The 19569-nt window shown below is 44.2% G+C and overlaps 1 protein-coding gene across 1 annotated transcript in view; it reads left to right on the top strand.

The window, feature by feature from the left end:
- Positions 1–19569, top strand: part of LOC311109868 (uncharacterized protein) — a 309567-nt gene that overhangs the window by 190630 nt on the left and 99368 nt on the right. Inside the window, exons 9-17 of the mRNA XM_084152882.1 lie at positions 10413–10445; positions 10752–10784; positions 10893–10973; positions 15374–15454; positions 17851–17901; positions 18037–18069; positions 18512–18592; positions 19011–19061; positions 19208–19234. Of these exons, the coding sequence (XP_084009008.1) occupies positions 10413–10445; positions 10752–10784; positions 10893–10973; positions 15374–15454; positions 17851–17901; positions 18037–18069; positions 18512–18592; positions 19011–19061; positions 19208–19234 (471 nt within the window). The remainder of the gene's footprint in view (positions 1–10412; positions 10446–10751; positions 10785–10892; positions 10974–15373; positions 15455–17850; positions 17902–18036; positions 18070–18511; positions 18593–19010; positions 19062–19207; positions 19235–19569) is intronic.

Genomic DNA, 19569 nt, shown 5'->3' with positions numbered 1-19569 from the left:
CTGTTTTAAGAAAGATTTACACAAATATGAAAAGATAGATGTTATCATCATAAAACAATATCAATTTAGATCTTTCAATGGACAAACCTTACCTTAAATTGAGGAGATCTTTACATTTTTCAGTTAAGTGCCTGCACCTGCTGTCCTTTCAAATTCATATCCAAATGTTTCAGTTGGGCAGTTAGGTTCCTGCAAGAACCCCCACCAACTAAGGTTCCTTGATGAACCCCACCTCCTATCGGGTTCATGGAATAACCTTTTGGGGTCCATGTTCAGTGCCAAGAACCCTAAGGTTCTTCAAAGAACTTTGAGGATCTTAGAAGAAACCTTGTTGAACCCCTAAAAGGTTCAACAAGGAGTGTACATGGGAATTTAATGGCAAACATTATTTTTATGTACACTATGTCATCACACACAGCCTTTTATCTGCAAAAAGTCAGTTTGATGGAAAAATATCTCTGGTGGGAAAATGTGCGTATTGTTTTATGCAGATTTTAGAATATTCACATGAAAATATGTCACAAATAGGATGGAAACCTAGCTGGTGATATAATAGTGGACAGCCTCAGAGGCAGGGTGTACCCAAAGATTTTCATCTATGGTGTAGCGTAGATACATTTCCACTCCAGTGGTGGTGGTGAGGAGGGAAATACTATCAAAGTGGGCAGACTAGATAGGCCAGGTACGCCCAGCAAGCAGAATTCTTGACATAAAAAGTAAAAGTTCATAATAATGTCAGTTCAATGTCAATAGGGTTAGGACTACATATTTATACCCTAACCATAATGTGTTACCCTGGATACATTGATACTATCTTACATATATTAAATGTCTGCTTTTCCAGATGATCTTTATCATAAAGTGGGAGGTGTGCTCGTGTTGAAGCCAGACAAGTCCACAGTGCCTGACCCCATCACAAGCATCCTATGGAAGCATGGGAAGAACAAGGTGGCAGAGTGGGACAAGGATTTTGGTCTGGAAATCTATGCTGCCTTCAAAGGCCGCACAGCCCTGGACCTGACTACTGGAGAGCTGAGAATCAGTGGATTGACGAAAACAGACAGTGGAGTTTATTCTGTGGAGTTCAACGGCAAATTGCTTGACAAGAAATATAAACTATTTGTTATCAGTAAGTGTTTCTGTGTGTGTGTGTGTGTGTGCGCATACATCTGTGTGTGTGTACGTGTGTATGTGTGGTCGTGTAGAAACAGCAGGTTATTCAGTACCTCACAAGCATTTTCCCAAATGATTCCTGTTTCTTTCCTCTATTTACAGAAGCAGTCCCCAAACCCACAATCACTTCTTCCTGTAACTCCAACAAAACCACCTGCACTCTGACCTGTGAGGGCAACACCACTGATGCTGAACCCGTCACCTACAGCTGGAAAGTGGGAGAGGGGGAGTGGAAGGTCTTAGACAAACAGATGAATGTCTTTAAGAACAACACTGGCAAATCCACCAACAGTTACAAGTACTTCTGCAAGATGAAGAACTCTGCTGGGGAAGGGGAAGTCAGTGAGCCAATTGGAGAGGTGTTTGGCCCAGGTGAGTGGACACTCATAAGTATGCTACAGTCTTATGTATTGATATGTCAGTAACACTGCTAGTGTTGTAGGACATTTTGAATGCTGCACTATGTTGAATACCTGATCAACTCCTGTCAAAGTATCAATACAAAATGTGTTTTCATTTCAGAGCCTTCCAATATCGGTGCTGTTGTTGCTTTGGTTGTCTTTACCATATTAGTACTTGTCGCCATCATAGGTAAGAACAGCACATCTATAGTAACAGAGCACTGCACATGTACATAGTTCTGAAGCACAGATTGACATAACAGCAGCAACAACAGTGAGCTATACCCCCTGAAGGGGATACCTGTTCTACCTGTATTTACAGTAGTGTTCAGGCTACTGCTACAGACAAGACAGGGGGTTAGATGCACCACCTGCTGTAGGGCACAGTCTTCATAATGTGTCACAGTGATGCACAAATTTGGACCTCGCACAGTATGGATTAGCCTAATCTGAATTAATTAATTAATCAGCAAAAAGGACCGTAATTACTTTGTGGTAACCTAAAAATATGTTTAGAGTTCATTGGATATTAGATGTGAAATCGCTGGCTATGTTATTTTACAGGTGTGCAGGTACTGTATGCAGGTTGTTTATTGGTGCTCTCAGAAATTGTTTCTTATTGCAGCTTAAGCATGTAATTGTGGATAAAGTCATATTCAATAGCTGACATAATATTAATGCAGACTTGTAATTAAGAAGACACCATTTTGTATACATCTGGCCCTTCATTGGACACTGTGTTAACAAACCTCCAAACGAGCTTCAATGCCATACAGCACTCCTTCCGTAGCCTCCAACAGCTCTTAAACGCTAGTAAAACTAAATGCATGCTCTTCAAACGAACGCTGCTTGCACCCGCCCGCCCGACTAGAATCACTACTCTCGGCGGGTCTGACTTAGAATATGTGGACAACTACAAATACCTAGGTGTCTGGTTAGACCGTAAACTCTCCTTCCAGACTCACATTAAGCATCTCCAATCCAAAGTTAAATCTAGAATCGGCTTCCTATTTCGCAACAAAGCCTCCTTCACTCATGCTGCCAAACATGCCCTCGTAAAACTGACTATCCTACCGATCCTTGACTTCGGCGATATCATTTACAAAATAGCCTCCAACACTCTACTCAGCAAATTGGATGTAGTCTATCACAGTGCCATCCGTTTTGTCACCAAAGCCCCATATACTACCCACCATTGTGACCTGTACGCTCTCGTTGGCTGGCCCTCACTACATATTTGGCGCCAAACCCACTGGCTCCAGGTCATCTATAAATCACTGCTAGGCAAATCCCCGCCTTATCTTAGCTCATTGGTCACCATAGCAACACCCACCCGTAGTATGTGCTCCATCAGGTATATCTCACTGGTCATCCCCAAAGCCAACACCTCCTTTGGTAGCCATTCCTTCCAGTTCTCTGCTGCCAATGACTGGAACAAACTGCAAAAATCTCTGAAGCTGGAGACTCTTATCTCCCTCACTAACTTTAAGCATCAGTTGTCAGAGCAGCTTACCGATCACTGCACCTGTACACAGCCCATCTGTAATTAGCCCACCCAACTACCTCATCCCCATATTGTTATTTATTTTGCTCATTTGCACCCCAGTATCTCTATTTGCACATCATCTTCTGCACATCTATCATTCCAGTGTTAATACTAAATTGTAATTATTTTGCACAATGGCCTATTTATTGCCTTACCTCCATAACTTACCACATTTGCACACACTGTATATAGATTTTCTATTGTGTAATTGACTGTACGTTGTGTTTATCCCATATGTAACTCTGTGTTGTTGTTGTTTTTATCGCACTGCTTTGCTTTATCTTAGCCAGGTCGCAGTTGTAAATGAGAACTTGTTCTCAACTGGCTTACCTGGTTAAATAAAGGTTAAATAAAATAAAATAAAAAAGTCATAAAATATTTGTATTTTTACTCCCCAGTTTGGTTGGTGAGGAAGAAAATAAAAGGTAGGATGATTCTCTGTCTCTTCCTGGTTCAACTATTCATACTCACTGATTAACCAAAATGTTACACAATGTGAATTTCATTTGAATGAAAGTGTCTTGATAATGTCTTACATTTGTGTGTCTCTTTTTCATCTCTGGATATCCCCAAGACACCTGCATCGACTTTTTGAGAAAGTGTTGTGGTGGAATGTTTGGTAAGTTTTACCCTAACTTGACTCTGATCCATATTCAACCTGCTAACTGGCTCCCCGCAGTAATACAAACACAACATTATTATTATTATTATTCATGCACTGCACCTTATACACATACAGTACTTCCATGCACTGCACACATGCTTCCTCACAGCACAGGACAGGAGTGTTGTTTTTGTCCCATCCCAGAAATCCAGAAATCTGTTTTAATTGAATTAGGGCCCTTACTAAGTAACAGGTATCTCCTATTGTGTGTGTTTGTGTGAGAGAAAGCGAGAGTGCGAGTGCACAGCAGTAATCCCACAACCCAGAATATTTCCAAGTTTTCTTATATGCAAATTTAAAGGGAAAATACATCTTAAATTCAAGGAACTTCTTCTACTCTGTTTGCTGTAAACACATGTTGATGGATGGTGTAACTTTACAGGGGATGCAGTCAACAATCAGAATTCTATTGCCACGGATACTGTTTATCACACTGTTGGGGATGATCAGGTTGCCAACCGTGGAGTTTCAGGGGTTCTCTCTGGGGTTGCCATGGATACAGTTTATAGCACTGTAGGGGAGAAGACACCTAGAGATTACTCCATGAATCAGAATGATAACAATCAGCCCACTAACACAGGTAATAACACTAACACACCTTTTACATGGTACTACTATGGGGCCTTTTTGACAATGCAGATATGTGGAGATGTTGCCAGAAATGTGTTACTCACATTATTTGTGGTAGCATTTATTTGAAGAACATGTTTTAGTGACATCTACATACAGTATGAGAAGGTGATTAATAATGTGAGTTTAAAGTTAGCTGTGTGTGGACTAGCCTATATAAAATGTGTATGATGCAGTTGGAATCTGCAAGGGAAATGTGCTTTAAATGATGTACGTTTGATGAGTATTTGAAATAACCTGTTTGGTTTTGGTTTCTCTTCACATCTATGCATTTGTGCACTGTCAAAATGTCTCCAATAGAGGTAACATTGTGGATAAAGATTCTGTCACCGCCACCCCTTGCTAGTTTATACGTTCCAAAAGCCAATTATTTAATGTGCTTCAGTGTCACGCCCTGGCTCTGGGGACTCTTAAATGTTGAGCCAGGGTGTGTAGTGTCTATGTTATATTTTCTATGTTGATGTTCTAGATCGTTTAGATCTATGTTGGCCAGGGTGGTTCCCAATTAGAGGCAGCTGTATCTCGTTGTCTCTGATTGGGGACCATACTTAGGCAGCCTGTTTGGCACCAGTCGGTGTGGGATCTTGTTCCGTAAAGGTTTGTTTTGTGTAGCCTCAGGACTTCACGTATCGTTTGTTTGTTGTTTTTGTTCGTGTTGTGTACTACAATAAAGATGTACGCTTATCACGCTGCGCCTTGGTCCGTATCTTCCATTAACGAGCGTGACAGAAGATCCCACCAAAAGAGCAGCGTGCCCAGCAGGAGAGAATAGCGATGTCTCAGGTGGGCAAATGGTGGTCATGGGAGGATATATTCGCGGGGAAAGGGCCATGGGCAAAGGTTAATGCCCAGGCAAGAGAGGAGAAATGGCGCCAACCGTGCCGACGACGGACACCCGAGAGGCAACCCCAAGAAAATTTTGGGGGGGCACACGGCGTGGACGACGGGGCAGCAGGAGGCAGCGACAGGGCGTATCTGCAGAAGGGAGAGGGAGAGTGTAGAGGCACGGCGAGAGGAGCTGGTTAGGCAGCAGAAGGAGTGGAGGTTTATAAGGAAACCCAGTCCCGCTCCTCGCACCAAGCAAGTGGTGTGTGTCACCAGTCCGGTCCGGCCCGTTCCTGATCCCCGCACTAAGTTAGTGGTGCGTGTTCCCAGTACGGCCCGACCCGTTCCTGCTCCTCGCACTAAGCCAGTGGTGCGTGTTCCCAGTCCGGCCCGGCCCGTTCCTGCTCCCCGCACCAAGCCAGTGGTGCATGTCCACACTACGGCCCGACCCGTTCCTGCTCCCCGCACCAAGCCAGTGGTGCGTGTTCCCAGTACGGCCCGGCCCGTTCCTGCTCCCCGCACCAAGCCAGTGGTGCGTGTTCCCAGTCCAGCCCGGCCTGTTCCTGCTCCCCGCACCAAGCTAGTGGTGCGTATTCCCAGTCCAGCCCGGCCTGTTCCTGCCCCTCGCACCAAGCCAGTGGTGCGCGTCGCCAGCCCGGTCCGGCCTGTTCCCTGCCCCTCGCACCAAGCCAGTGGTGCGCGTCGCCAGCCCGGTCCGGTCTCTTCCTGCCCCTCGCACCAAGCCAGTGGTGCGCGTCGCCAGCCCGGTCCGGCCCGTTCCTGCTCCCCGCACCAAGCCAGTGGTGCTCGTCGTCAGCCCGGTCCGGCCCGTTCCTGCTCCCCGCACCAAGCCAGTGGTGCGCGCCGTCAGCCCGTTCCTGCTCCCCGCACCAAGCCAGTGGTGCGTGTGTCCAGTCCGGCACGGCCCGTGCCTGTTCCACCGGCACCGGTCAGCTGCTCCACTCCGGAGCCAGAGCAATCCGCTCCACCGGGGTCCGGTCCAACTCCAGTCAGCGGATCCACTCCGGAGCCAGAGCAATCCGCTCCACCGGTGCCCAGTCCAGCTCCGGCCAGCGGCTCCAGTCCGGAGCCTGTACGGGTTGATCCACCGTCGTCGGGTCCAGCTCCAGTCACCGGTGCCAGACCAGACCAGGGGAGCAACGGGGAGGTGGAGAGAAAGTGGTGGTCACGCCCGGAGCCGGATCCGCCTCCGAGGCGGAATGCCCACCCGGCCCCTACCCTGTTGTATTTGTGTGGCGCGGTCGCAGTCCGCGCCTTTGGGGGGGGGGGGGGGTACTGTCACGCCCTGGCTCTGGGGACTCTTAAATGTTGAGCCAGGGTGTGTAGTGTCTATGTTATATTTTCTATGTTGATGTTCTAGATCGTTTAGATCTATGTTGGCCAGGGTGGTTCCCAATCAGAGGCAGCTGTATCTCGTTGTCTCTGATTGGGGACCATATATAGGCAGCCTGTTTGGCACCAGTCGGTGTGGGATCTTGTTCCGTAAAGGTTTGTTTTGTGTAGCCTCAGGACTTCACGTATCGTTTGTTTGTTGTTTTTGTTCGTGTTGTGTACTACAATAAAGATGTACGCTTATCACGCTGCGCCTTGGTCCGTATCTTCCGTTAACGAGCGTGACATTCAGTGTGAGTCTTCTGCTTTATTTGATCTGCTCCATGGTTGTCAATCAGAACATTTTGAGTTCTGAGAACTGTTTCCATGTTGTTTTGTTTGATATGACTGTTGCTGGTTTAGAAATGTGGCTTATTTCAGAATGTCTCAAGACCTTTGCAGGTTTTGTGTCTTTAAGAGCTTGTGGTTAAACCGTTCATCTACTGCAGGGGTAGGTAACCCTGGTCCTGGAGGACTGCAGGCACTTCATGTTTTTGATTTAACTGACCTGGAAGACCAGGTGTGGTGTGAATTTAGTCAATCACTGAACTGATCAATTAGCTCAGTTGGTCTGGTGTGGTGCCTAGTTGGAAGAAAATCCTGCAGTACCTCCAGCACTCCAGGAACAGGGTTGCCTATCCCTGACCTATTGTATGTTACAAATCAAAAAGTCAGGGTACAGGGGGTGGCTTGGGTCTAAAATGATTTTGTGAGCCTTGCGGTGGGCCCTGACCTTAAAGATCTCATCCAGGCTTTTCTGTTTGACTCCAAGTACCTTGCTTGCTGTGGTGATAATCCTTCTCAGCATATTTCTCTGGCTGACAGTGATTGCCAAACCAACAAACAATACAAAAAGTTAAATTAATCTCAATGAAAGATTTGTAAACAGAGTCAGTATAGTACAGTCAACATTAAAAGATCCCAGCTTTTTGAGAAAGTACAGTCTCTGTTGACTCTTTTTGTAGATCAGGTCTGTACATTTACTCCACTGAAGCTTATTGTCTAAGAGGACACCCTGATATGTGTATTCCTCTACAATCTCTATGTTCTGACCTCTGATAGATGTTGTACGCTTCCTGACGTCTATGCACATCTCTTTGGTCTTGTTGGTATTGAGGACCAAGTGTGATTTGTCACACCACTCTACAAAGTCATTTAGGATGGTGTTCCTCATCATCATGCAACAGGCTGATCAAGGCAGTGTCATCAGCGAACTTAATGAGGTGTCTGTCAGTATGGAAACTAGTACAACTATTAGTGTACAGGATGTACAGGAGTGGGGACAAAACACATCCCTGAGGAGAGCCTGTGTTGGTGGTGCGTATGTCCGACACGTGGGGACCTACTTTGACCCGCTGCGACCTCTGGCTCAGGAAGTCCAACAGCCACAAAACCAGCCCCCCATCTAAGGAGAAGTCCCTTATGAGTCTCTGTGCCAGAATGTAAGGCTGGATTGTGTTGAAGGCAGAAGAAAAGTCAACAGAACCGTGACATGGGATTTGGCGCCCTCTAGATATCTATAGATCATGTTGAGGAGAGTAAGAACGGCATCATCAACTCCTCTGCTGGGCTGATAGGCAAACTGAAACGGGTCGAGGAGCTTCTGGGTGGCACTGAGAATATGACTTCTCACAATTTTCTCAAAGCATTTCATTAATAAGGATGTCAAGGCGACAGGGTGGTGGTCATTCAGCACAGAGGGATTAGATGCTTTAGGAATGGGTATAATTATTGAGTTTTTCCACAATACTGGCACATGTTGCTGGTAGAGCGAGGATTGCTAAATGTCTGTAAAAACACCAGTCAGTGGTTCAGCACAGTGCTTTAACACGTCCAGTTATTTTGTCTGGGCCTGGGCTTTTGTGTGCGTTACATCCCCTGAACTACTTTACATCATCAGCCTGTTTAACAACAACCCTCTCAAACATTTGTAATGATGCTTCCATTTGTTTTACCTCCGACACAAAGTCGTCAGATTCAAATCGTGAGAAGAAAACATTCAGTTCATTAGCCATGTTCTGGCCCTCGTGTCTCCCAAGGTCAGCATTGGTTAGCCATGTTCTGGCCTTCATATCTCCCAAGGTCAGCATTGGTTAGCCATGTTCTGGCCTTCATGTCTCCCAAGGTCAGCATTGGTTAGCCATGTTCTGGCCCTCATGTCTCCCAAGGTCAGCATTGGTTTTTACCCTGCCTATGTGGGAGGCACTAGCCATGGATTCAATCCCTTGCCAGGCCACCCTTGAGTTTCCTGAGGAGAGGGTCCTCTCCACCCTTTGCTTGTATGCCTCCTTGTCCACCAGTATCTGTCTTTTGATCTCACGTTGTCTAGCCTGTCTATAACCATCAGCATAAAAGGCCTTCTTCCTATTAAGTAGTGATTTTAGATTTTTTGATACCCAAGGCTTATTGTTAGGGAAGATTTTACAGGTTTTAGTAGGCACAACTGACTCAGAAGTTTACATAGTCTGAAACAACATCTGTGAGTTCATCAAGATCAGAGCTGTCCTCATATACCTCATATATCCTCATATACCTCCCACATAGTACAGTCAAAACACCCTTGGAGATGAGTGATACTATTGTCGTTCCAGATCTGAACAGTTTTAACTGTAGGTTTCTCCCTCTCCAGGAGCCGACAGTAGGTTGGCCAGAGGTAGACAACATTGTGGTCTGATGTCCCCAGGGGAGGTCTAGTGGTGGCAGAGAAAGCATTTGGTATTGTCCCATAGCACAAATCAAGAGTCTTATTTTTCCTAGTGTGACATTTCACATACTGGTGGTACGTGCGCAGGATCTTCTGCAAAGTACAGTTGTTAAAATCCCCTAAAATAAATGTGGGTGCGTCGGGGGAGATGGATTCCAGTTTCTGTGACAGATTATAAATAATCTCTGATGCTTTTGCTATATTAGCTTTTGGTTGAATGTACACAACGGTAACAAACAATTGGGGGAACTCACGGGGCAGATAGTAGGGTCGCAGTGACACAGAAAGCAGTTCAATGTTGGGGGTACAGAGTATCTGTCTTACCAGGATCAATTTACACCACTGGTCCCTGACAAGCAGGCCACAGTGATGTTTCCCTGTGACGGTCAGATCACGGTCCGCTCTGACAAGTGTGAAGCCGGCCGGCTCCACTTCCCTGTCTGGGACTCTGTCATCCAGCCAAGTCTCAGTAAACGCCAGCAAACAGGCCTCCCAGTATTCGTGTTGGAAGCATACATTCGCTAAAAGCTCATCTGCTTTCCCCCTCAGTGACTGGGCATTGATCAGCAAGGTGGTGGGTAAGGGAAGTTTGGTCTTACATTTTTAAGTCTTTGTCTGATTCCCCGGCGTTTTCGAAGTTTGCATTTGGGTTTGTAATCCACTCGCAGACAATCAGGGATTAAGATGGGCCATTGGGATATCCATGGCGTTCGTGTTTGAGTTGCATTGTAGTAGGAACTCTCTGCTGTATTGGATTCCGCTGCCAGCAGCGTTTTCATCATTTAGTCCATCTGTAGCGGGTACACGATCAACAAGATCAGTCCAACACCCCACCACTGTAAAGCCATCGTTGACAGATGGTTTACAAACAAAGTGTACAAATTAAAAACATAAAAGAACGTCACACCAAACTTCACACACACTGCGGGATGCAACAGAGCCTTGCACTCCAGGAACAGGGTTGCCTATCCCTGATCTACTGTATGTTACAAATCAAATAGTTCCATCATCATCATTAAATATTGTCACAACAAAGATGTTTGAGAATGCTAAACTGATCTATTCTCTCTTCTTCAGCTAAACCCAGTGATGGAAACAACCAAACCACAGGCAAGTCATCCAGCTCATTTAAGACGTCATGAAGCAGAAGTAGGATAGATGCTCATCTGCATATCTCAGAATATCACGAGAACATAGATTGATTGCTATTTTATTTGAATTCTGTTTTTAATTACTTTAAGTAGGAAGTCTCTGTTTAAGTCAATGACACTTGATGGTAAGACACAGTGGCATTCCCCTGGAATTCTGCCACTTAGCATCCTTTTCATGGTCATCTAGAAGTGAACACAACAAATACTAATATGGTCTGTGTATGAGAATGTTAAGCTCAACTTTTCTCTCTTCTTTTCTCCTCAACTAAAGTCAGTGATGGAGTCCAGTCAGAACAAGGCAAGTCATCCAGTTAAGATTGTAAAGCAGAAGTAACTTCTTTAAGTAGCATTTGATGCAGTAGGAGAGAGGCTGTAGTTGATGTTTTCCTTCTGTGTGATTCTGCAGAGGTTACGGTTCCGCTAACGGACATCAACATAACAGGGGAAGAGGATGCAGACAATGCTGGAAAGGGGCAGGAGAATGGAGGTTTGTATGAAACTTAAGCGCATAGTTTACCTGGTAACAGAGTGCACTGGCAGTTACAGTACACTCAAACCATATTTGTCCCGGAGGATTTGATTCCTATAACTGACTGATTCTTAAAAGCTAAATATACTGAACAAAAATGTAAATGCAACATGCAACAATTTCAACGATTTTACTGAGTTACAGTTCAAATAAGGAAATCATTCAATTGAAATAAATTCAGTAGGCCCTAATCTATGCATTTCATATGACTGGGTAGGGGCGCAGCCTTGGATGGGCCTGGGAGGGCATAGGCCCACCCAATTGGGAGCCAGGCCCACCCACTAGGGAGCCAGGCCCAGCCACGTGGTCTGCGGTTGTGTGGCCGGTTGGACGTAGTGATCCCTAATAAATACAAATACTGCCAAATTCTCTAAAACGACATTGGAGGCGACTTATGGTAGAGAAATGAACATTAAAGTATTTGACAACAGCTCTGGTGGACATTCCAATTGTACGCTCCCTCAAAACTTAACATCTGTGGCATTGTGTTGTGTGACACAACTGCACATTTTAGAGTGGACTTTTTTTGTCCCCACACAAGGTGCACCTGTGTAATGATCATGCTGTTTAATCAGCTTCTTAATATGCCACACCTGTCAGGTGGATGGATTATCTTGGCAAATGAGAAATGCTCACTAACAGGGATGTATACAAATTTGTTCACAATATTTGAGAGAAATAAGCTTTTTGTGCATATGGAACATTTCTGGGATCTTTTATTTCAGCTCATGAAACATGCAGCCAACACTTTAAATGTTGTGTTTATATATAGGGTTAGGACTACATATTTATACCCTAACCATGATGTGTTACCCTGGATACATTGATACTCTGATACATTTATGAAATGTCTGCTTAAAGTGGGAGGTGAGTTCATGTTGAAACCAGACAAGTCCACAGTGCCTGGCCCCATCACAAGCATCTTATGGAAGCATAGGAAGAACAAGGTGGCAGACTGAGCTGAGAATCAGTGGATTGACAAAAACAGACTGGAGTTTAATCTGTGGAGTTCAACAGCGAACTGCTTGACAAGACATATAAACTATCTGTTATCAGGATGTGTTTCTGTATGCGTGTGTGTGTTCATATATCTGTGTGTATGTATCCGTGTGTATGTGTGCGCGTGGTCGTGTATGAAACAGCAGGTTATGCAGTGCCTCACAAGCATAATTTTTGTTTTGTATACAGTCGTGGTCAAAAGTTTTGAGAATGACACAAATATAAATGTTCATAAAGTCTGCTGCCTCAGTTTTTATGATGGCAATTTGCATATACTCCAGAATATTATGAAGAGTGATCAGATGAATTGCAATTAATTGCAAAGTCCCTCTTTGCCATGAAAATGAACTTAATCCCCAAATAACATTTCCACTGCATTTCAGCCCTGCCACAAAAGGACCAGCTGACATCATGTCAGTGATTCTCTCGTTGACGAGGACAAGGCTGGAGATCACTCTGTCATGCTGATTGAGTTAGAATAACAGACTGGAAACGTTAAAAGGAGGGTGGTGCTTGAAATCATTGTTCTTCCTCTGTTAACCATGGTTGCCTGCAAGGAAACACGTGCCGTCATCATTGCTTTGCACAAAAAGGGCTTCACAGGCAAGGATATTGCTGCTAGTAAGATTGCACCTAAATCAACCATTTATCGGATCATCAAGAACTTCAAGGAGAGAGGTTCAATTGTTGTGAAGAAGGCTTCAGGGCGCCCAAGAATGTCTAGCAAGCGCCAGGACCATCTCTTAAAGTTGATTCAGCTGCGGGATCGGGGCACCACCAGTGCAGAGCTTGCTCAGGAATGGCAGCAGGCAGGTGTGAGTGCATCTGCACGCACAGTGAGGCGAATACTTTTGGAGGATGGCCTGGTGTCAAGAAGGGCATCGAGGAAGCCACTTCTCTCCAGTAAAAACATCAGGGACAGACTGATATTCTGCAAAAGGTACAGGGATTGGACTGCTGAGGACTGGGGTAAAGTCATTTTTTCTGATGAATCCCATTTCCGATTGTTTGGGGCATCCGGAAAAAAGCTTGTCCGGAGAAGACAAGGTGAGCGCTATCTTCAGTCCTGTGTCATGCGAACAGTAAAGCATCCTGAGACCATTCATGTGTGAGGTTGCTTCCCAGCCAAGGGAGTAGGCTCACTCACAATTTTGCCTAAGAACACAGCCATGAATAAAGAATGGTACCAACACATCCTCAGAGAGCAACTTCTCCCAACCATCCAAGAACAGTTTGGTGACGACCAATGCCTTTTCCAGCATGATGGAGCACCTTGCCATAAGGCAAAAGTGATAACTTGCAACAGGCTGATCAAAGCAGTGTCATCGAACTTAACGAGGTGTCTGTCAGGATGGGAACTAGTACAACTATTAGTGTACAAGAGTGGGGACAAAACACATCCCTGAGGAGAGCCTGTGTTGGTGGTGCATATGTCCGACACGTGGGGACCTACTTTGACCCGCTGTGACCTCTGGCTCAGGAAGTCCAACAGCCACAAAACCATCCCCCCATCTAAGGAGAAGTCCCTTATGAGTCTCTGTGCCAGAATGTAAGGCTGGATTGTTTTGAAGGCAGAAGAAAAGTCAACAGAACCGTGACATGGGATTTGGCGCCCTCTAGATATCTATAGACCATGTTGAGGAGAGTAAGAATGGCATCATCAACTCCTCTGCTAGACTGATAGGCAAACTGAAACGGGTCGAGGAGCTTCAGGGTGGCACGAGGGCCAGAACATGGCTAATGAACTCAATGTTTTCTTCTCAAGATTTGTGTCGGAGGTAAAACATACATGCAAAAGGTGGAGAGGACCCTCTCCTCAGGAAACTCAAGGGTGGCCTGGCAAGGGATTAAATCCATGGCTAGTGCCTCCCACATAGGCAGGGTAAAAACCAATGCTGACCTTGGGAGACATGAGGGCCAGAACATGGCTAACCAATGCTGACCTTGGGAGACATGAAGGCCAGAACATGGCTAACCAATGCTGACCTTGGGAGACATGAGGGCCAGAACATGGCTAATGAACTGAATGTTTTCTTCTCACGATTTGAATCTGACGACTTTGTGTCAGAGGTAAAACACATGGAAGCATCATTACAAATGTTTGAGAGGGTTGTTATTAAACAGGCTGATGTTGTAAAGTTGTTCAGGGGATGTAACGCACACAAAAGCCCAGGCCTAGACAAAATAACTGGACGTGTTAAAGCACTGTGCTGAACCATTGACTGGTGTTTTTACAGACATTTTCCAATCCTCGCTCTACCAGTTCCAGTATTGTGGAAAAACTAAATAATTATTCCCATTCCTAAAGCATCTAATCCCGCTGTGCTGAATGACTACCGTCCTGTCGCCTTGACATCCTTAGTAATGAAATGCTTTGAGAAAATTGTGAGAAGTCATATGCCAAGAGTGTGCAAACTGTCATCAAGGCAAAGGGTGGCTAATTTGAAGAATCTCAAATATAGAATAACTTTTTATTTATTTAGCAGTTTTTTGGTTACTACATGATTCCATGTGTGTTATTTCATAGCTTTGATGTCTTCACTATTATTCTACAATGTAGAAAATAGTAAAAATAAAGAATAACCCTTGAATGAGTAGGTGTGTCCAAACTTTTGACTGGTACTATACATTATACTGTGTATTATAAGTATTGGAGGTTTTCTTTCGAATGATCAGATTAGAGAAAGTTTGTCCTTCTGTTCTCCTTAACATCAGAAGTCAGCAGATCCAGTAGTCCTAAATATGAGTCAAGGCCTGAGGGTAAGAAGACACAGTGGCATTCACCTGGAATTCTGCCACTTAGCATCCTTTTCATTGTCATCCAGAAGTGAACACAACAAATACTAATGTGGTCTGTGTATGAGAATGTTAAACTCAACTTTGACTGGACTACTGATGTAGTCCAGTCAGAACAAGGCAAGTCATACAGTTAATTTCAGACTGTATAAAGCAGAAGTAACTTCTTTAAAGATGTACTATAAAGAAATCACTAAGTTTCCTGGTTGATAAAATTCTAATAGTTTGCCTAATTTCAGTTTATGTGAAGAAACAAGCAGTCATTGTGTAGAGAATCATTGTACCATCTAAACCGCTGTGAAATATATGTTTCCATAACCAAAAATGTTGTATATTCAGCTGTTTGAAGCTGGTGTACAAAACCGAAATGGGAAGCATAGAAATAGAACAGATTTACCGCTTCTTAGACTTGCTTACAATGGGAATGAAAGATCTATAACTCACATTTCTATGTGAATTTGTAAGGGTCGCCCAAAAAGTTACATATCGTAGCTTTTAGAAGTGTTTGATGCAGTAGGAGAGAGGCTGTAGTTAATGTTTTCCTTCTACGTGTGATTCTGCAGGGGTTACGGTTTCACAAACGGCCAACCCCAAAACAGGGAAAGACGATGCAGACAAAGATGGAAAGGGGCAGGGGAATGGAGGTGTGTATGAAACTTAAGCGGATAGTTTACCCGGTAACAGAGTGCTCTGGCAGTTACAGTACACTCAAACCATATTTGTCCTGATGATTTGGTTCCTTGATTCACCGCTGCTGAATTGTTGATGTATTTTTTTTATGTATATATTTTTGCCAAGATGCTTTTAAATGGATAGTCATTGGCTCAATAACCTGAAGTCTATGGGAACAGCTACACTATATATAGAAACGTATGTGGACACCCCTTCAAATTAGTGGATTAAGCTATTTCAGCCACACCCATTGCTGACAGGTGTATACAATCGAGGACACAGCCATGCAATCTCCATAGACAAATATTGGCAGTAGAATGGCCTTACTGAAGAGCTCAGTGAATTTCAACGTGGCACCGTCATAGGATGCCACCTTTCCAACAAGTCAGTTCGTCAAATTTCTGCCTGGCTAGAGCTGTCCCGGTCAACTAAGTGCTGTTATTGTGAAGTGGAAACGTCTAGGAGCAATAACGGCTCAGCCACGAAGTGGTAGGCCACACAAGCTCACAGAACGGGACCGGCGAGTGCTGAAGCGCGTAGCGTGTAAAAATAGTCTGTCCTCGGTTGCAACACTCACTACCGAGTTCCAAACTGCCTCTGGAAGCAACGTCAGCACAAGAACTGTTCTTTGGGAGCTTCATGAAATGGGTTTCCATGGCCGAGCAGCTGCACACAAGCCTAAGATCAGCATGCACATTGCCAAGTGTCAGCTGGAGTGGTGTAAAGTTCACCGCCATTGGACTCTGGAGCTGTGGAAACGCGTTCTCTGGAGTGACGAATCACGCTTCACCATCTGGCAGTCTGACGGACAAATCGGGGTTTGGCGAATGCCAGGAGAACGCAACCTGCCCCAATGCATAGTGCCAACTGTAAAGTTTGGTGCAGGAGGAATAATGGTCTGGGGCAAGTTTTTTTTATGGTTCGGGCTAGGCCCCTTAGTTCCAGTGAACAGCATACAATGATATTCTAGACGATTCTGTGCTTCCACCTTTGTGGAAACAGTTTGGGGAAGGCCCTTTCATGTTTCAGCATGACAATGCCCCCGTGCACAAAGCGAGGTCCATGCAGAAATGGTTTGTTGAGGTCGGTGTGGAAGAACTTGACAGGCCTGCACAGAGCCCTGACCTCAACCCCATTGAACACCTTTGGGATGAATTGGAACGCCGACTGCGAGTTAAGAAGATTTTTTAGTAAACTATGAGATTAACTCTGTTTATCACAAACATGACGAACATGGAGTCAGAATTAGACATGGGTGCTCTCTGATGCTGGGCGGGAACATGATTGGTTCCTTTCACTGGGTTTGTGTGTGTGTGAAGTGTGGATCTGACCTTGGGTCGAATTCTTTGCTCTTACCTAATCCATGGCTGTCTTACCTTATTGGAGACTGAAACCAGACTGTTGCCTTTTGACTCTCTCCTCAAACAAAGTAGAGAGAGTGGAGCCAGAGTTGAACAGAGTTTAGACTAATCATGAGTAATTACAGCATGACGGGAGGGAAGAGAGGAGTGGGTTTGGGTATGTTTGAAAGATTGAGTGTGGACCTGTCATGTCCAACAATCAATCTTCAGGTCAAGCCAGGGTGAGCCGGGGTTGAACAGAGTTTAAACTGAACATGATTGTTTTTGCATGACAAGGGCGTGATTGATTATACTACTATTGATTCTAAACTGAATAAAAGTCCAATTTAGCCGCTATCATAGACTAAGGAAGTGGGCGGAGCGGTAGAGAGGGGGAAACTGAGGATGGTGGTGGGGGAACCCAAGAGGGAGGGGCTTTAAGCTAAGATGTATGTGAATATGACTATATAAACGGAGAGCTGAGAGGTAGACGGGAGGTGCTCTGCAGACCAGCTCGGCTTCCGTTACTCTATGTAATAAAGTCTATCTTGATTCTACAAAAACTCTGGAAGAACTTTGATTTTTAATAAGTATAGTGATAATTTTCCACATCACGAGCCAGGCCTAATCGCCCAACATCAGTGCCGACCTCACTAATGCTCTTGTGGCTGAATGGAAGCAAGTCCCTGCAGCAATGTTCCAACATCTAGTGGAAAGCCTTCCCAGAACAGTGGAGGCTGTTATAGCAGCAAAGGCGGGACCAACTCCATATTAATGCCCATGATTTTGGAATGAAATGTTTGACAAGCAGGTGTCTAGATACCTTTGGTCATGTAGTGTAGCATGTCATTGCGCTAACACTAGTAGCAATGCCCCCCGTCTACCACTGCTGAAAAAGTCCTAGGGAAAACACTGCTGTAACCGACTGATTCTTAAAGGTTAAATATAATATACTGTGTATTATAAGCATAGGAGTGTTTCTTTCAAATGATCAGATTAGAGAAAGTTTGTATTTCTGTTCTCCTTAGCAGCTGAAGCCAGCGGATCCGGTAGTCCTAAAGAGAAGTCAGAGCCTGATGGTAAGGCACAGTGGCATTCACCTGGAATTCTGCCACTTAGCATCCTTTTCATTGTCATCCAGAAGTGAACACAACAAATACTAATGTGGTCTGTGTATGAGAATGTTAAGCTCAACTTTTCTCTCTTCTCCTCAGCTAAAGGCAGTGATGGAGTCCAGCCAAAACAAGGCAAGTCATCCAGTTAATTTAAGACTGTATAAAGCAGAAGTAACTTCTTTAAAGATGTATTATACAGAAATCACTAAGTTTCCTGGTTGATAAAATTCTAATAGTTTACCTAATTTCAGTTTATATGAAAAAACAAGCAGTCATTGTGTAGAGAATCATTGTACCATCTAAACCGCTGTGAAATATATTTTCCATAACCAAAAATATTGTATATTCAGCTGTTTGAAGCTGGTGTACAAAACTGAAACAGGAAGCATAGAAATAGAACAGATTTACCACTTCTTAGACTTGCTTACAACGGGAATGAAAGATCTATAACTCACATTTCTATGTGAATTTGGCTGGGTCGCCCAAAAAGTTACATATCGTAGCTTTAAGCAGTGTTTGATGCAGTAGGAGAGAGGCTGTAGTTAATGTTTTCCTTCTACGTGTGATTCTGCAGGGGTTAAGGTTCCACAAACGGCCAACCCCAAAACAGGGGAAGACGACGCAGACAAAGCTGAAAAGGGGCAGGAGAAGGGAGGTGTGTATGAAACTTAAGCGGATAGTTTACCCGGTAACAGAGTGCTCTGGAAGTTACAGTGAACTCCAACCATATTTGTCCTGATGATTTGATTCCTGTAACTGACAGATTCTTAAATGCTAAATACATTATACTGTGTATTATAAGGATAGAGGGTTCATCTAGAACAGGGGTGTCAAACTCATTCCATGAAGGGCTTAGTGTCCGAGGGTTTTTGGTTTTTCCTTTCAATTAAAACCTAGACAACCAGGTGAGGGGAGTTCTTTACTAATTAGTGACCTTAATTCATCAATCAAGTACAAGGGAGGAGTGAAAACCCGCAGACACTCGGCCCTCCATGGAATGAGTGTGACACGTGATCTAGAGGGTTACTAGAAATGATCTAATTAGAAAAAGTTTGTCCTTCTGTTCTCCTTAGGAGCTGAAGCCAGCGGATCCGGTAGTCCTAAAGAGAAGTCAGAGCCTGATGGTAAGGCACAGTGGCATTCACCTGGAATTCTGCCACTTAGCATCCTTTTCATTGTCATCCAGAAGTGAACACAACAAATACTAATGTGGTCTGTGTATGAGAATGTTAAGCTCAACTTTTCTCTCTTCTCTTCTCCTCAACTAAAGGCAGTGATGTAGTCCAGCCAGAACAAGGCAAGTCATCCAGTTAATTTCAGACTGTAAAAAGCAGAAGTAACTTCTTTAAAGATGTACTATACAGAAATTACTAAGTTTCCTGGTTGATAAAATTCTAATAGTTTACCTAATTTCAGTTTGTGAAAAAACAAGCAGTCATTGTGTAGAGAATCATTGTACCATCTAAACCGCTGTGAAATATATTTTTCCATAACCAAAAATATTGTATATTCAGCTGTTTGAATCTGGTGTACAAAACCAAAACGGGAAGCATAGAAATAGAACAGGTTTACCGCTTCTTAGACTTGCTTACAACGGGAATGAAAGATCTATAACTCACATTTCTATGTGAA

Source organism: Coregonus lavaretus (assembly GCF_964263955.1).
Source record: "Coregonus lavaretus genome assembly, chromosome: 35".
NCBI classification, from domain to species: Eukaryota; Metazoa; Chordata; class Actinopteri; order Salmoniformes; family Salmonidae; genus Coregonus; species Coregonus lavaretus.
The sequence above is the reverse complement of the archived record's forward strand: the minus strand, read 5'-3'. Positions and strand labels throughout refer to the sequence as shown.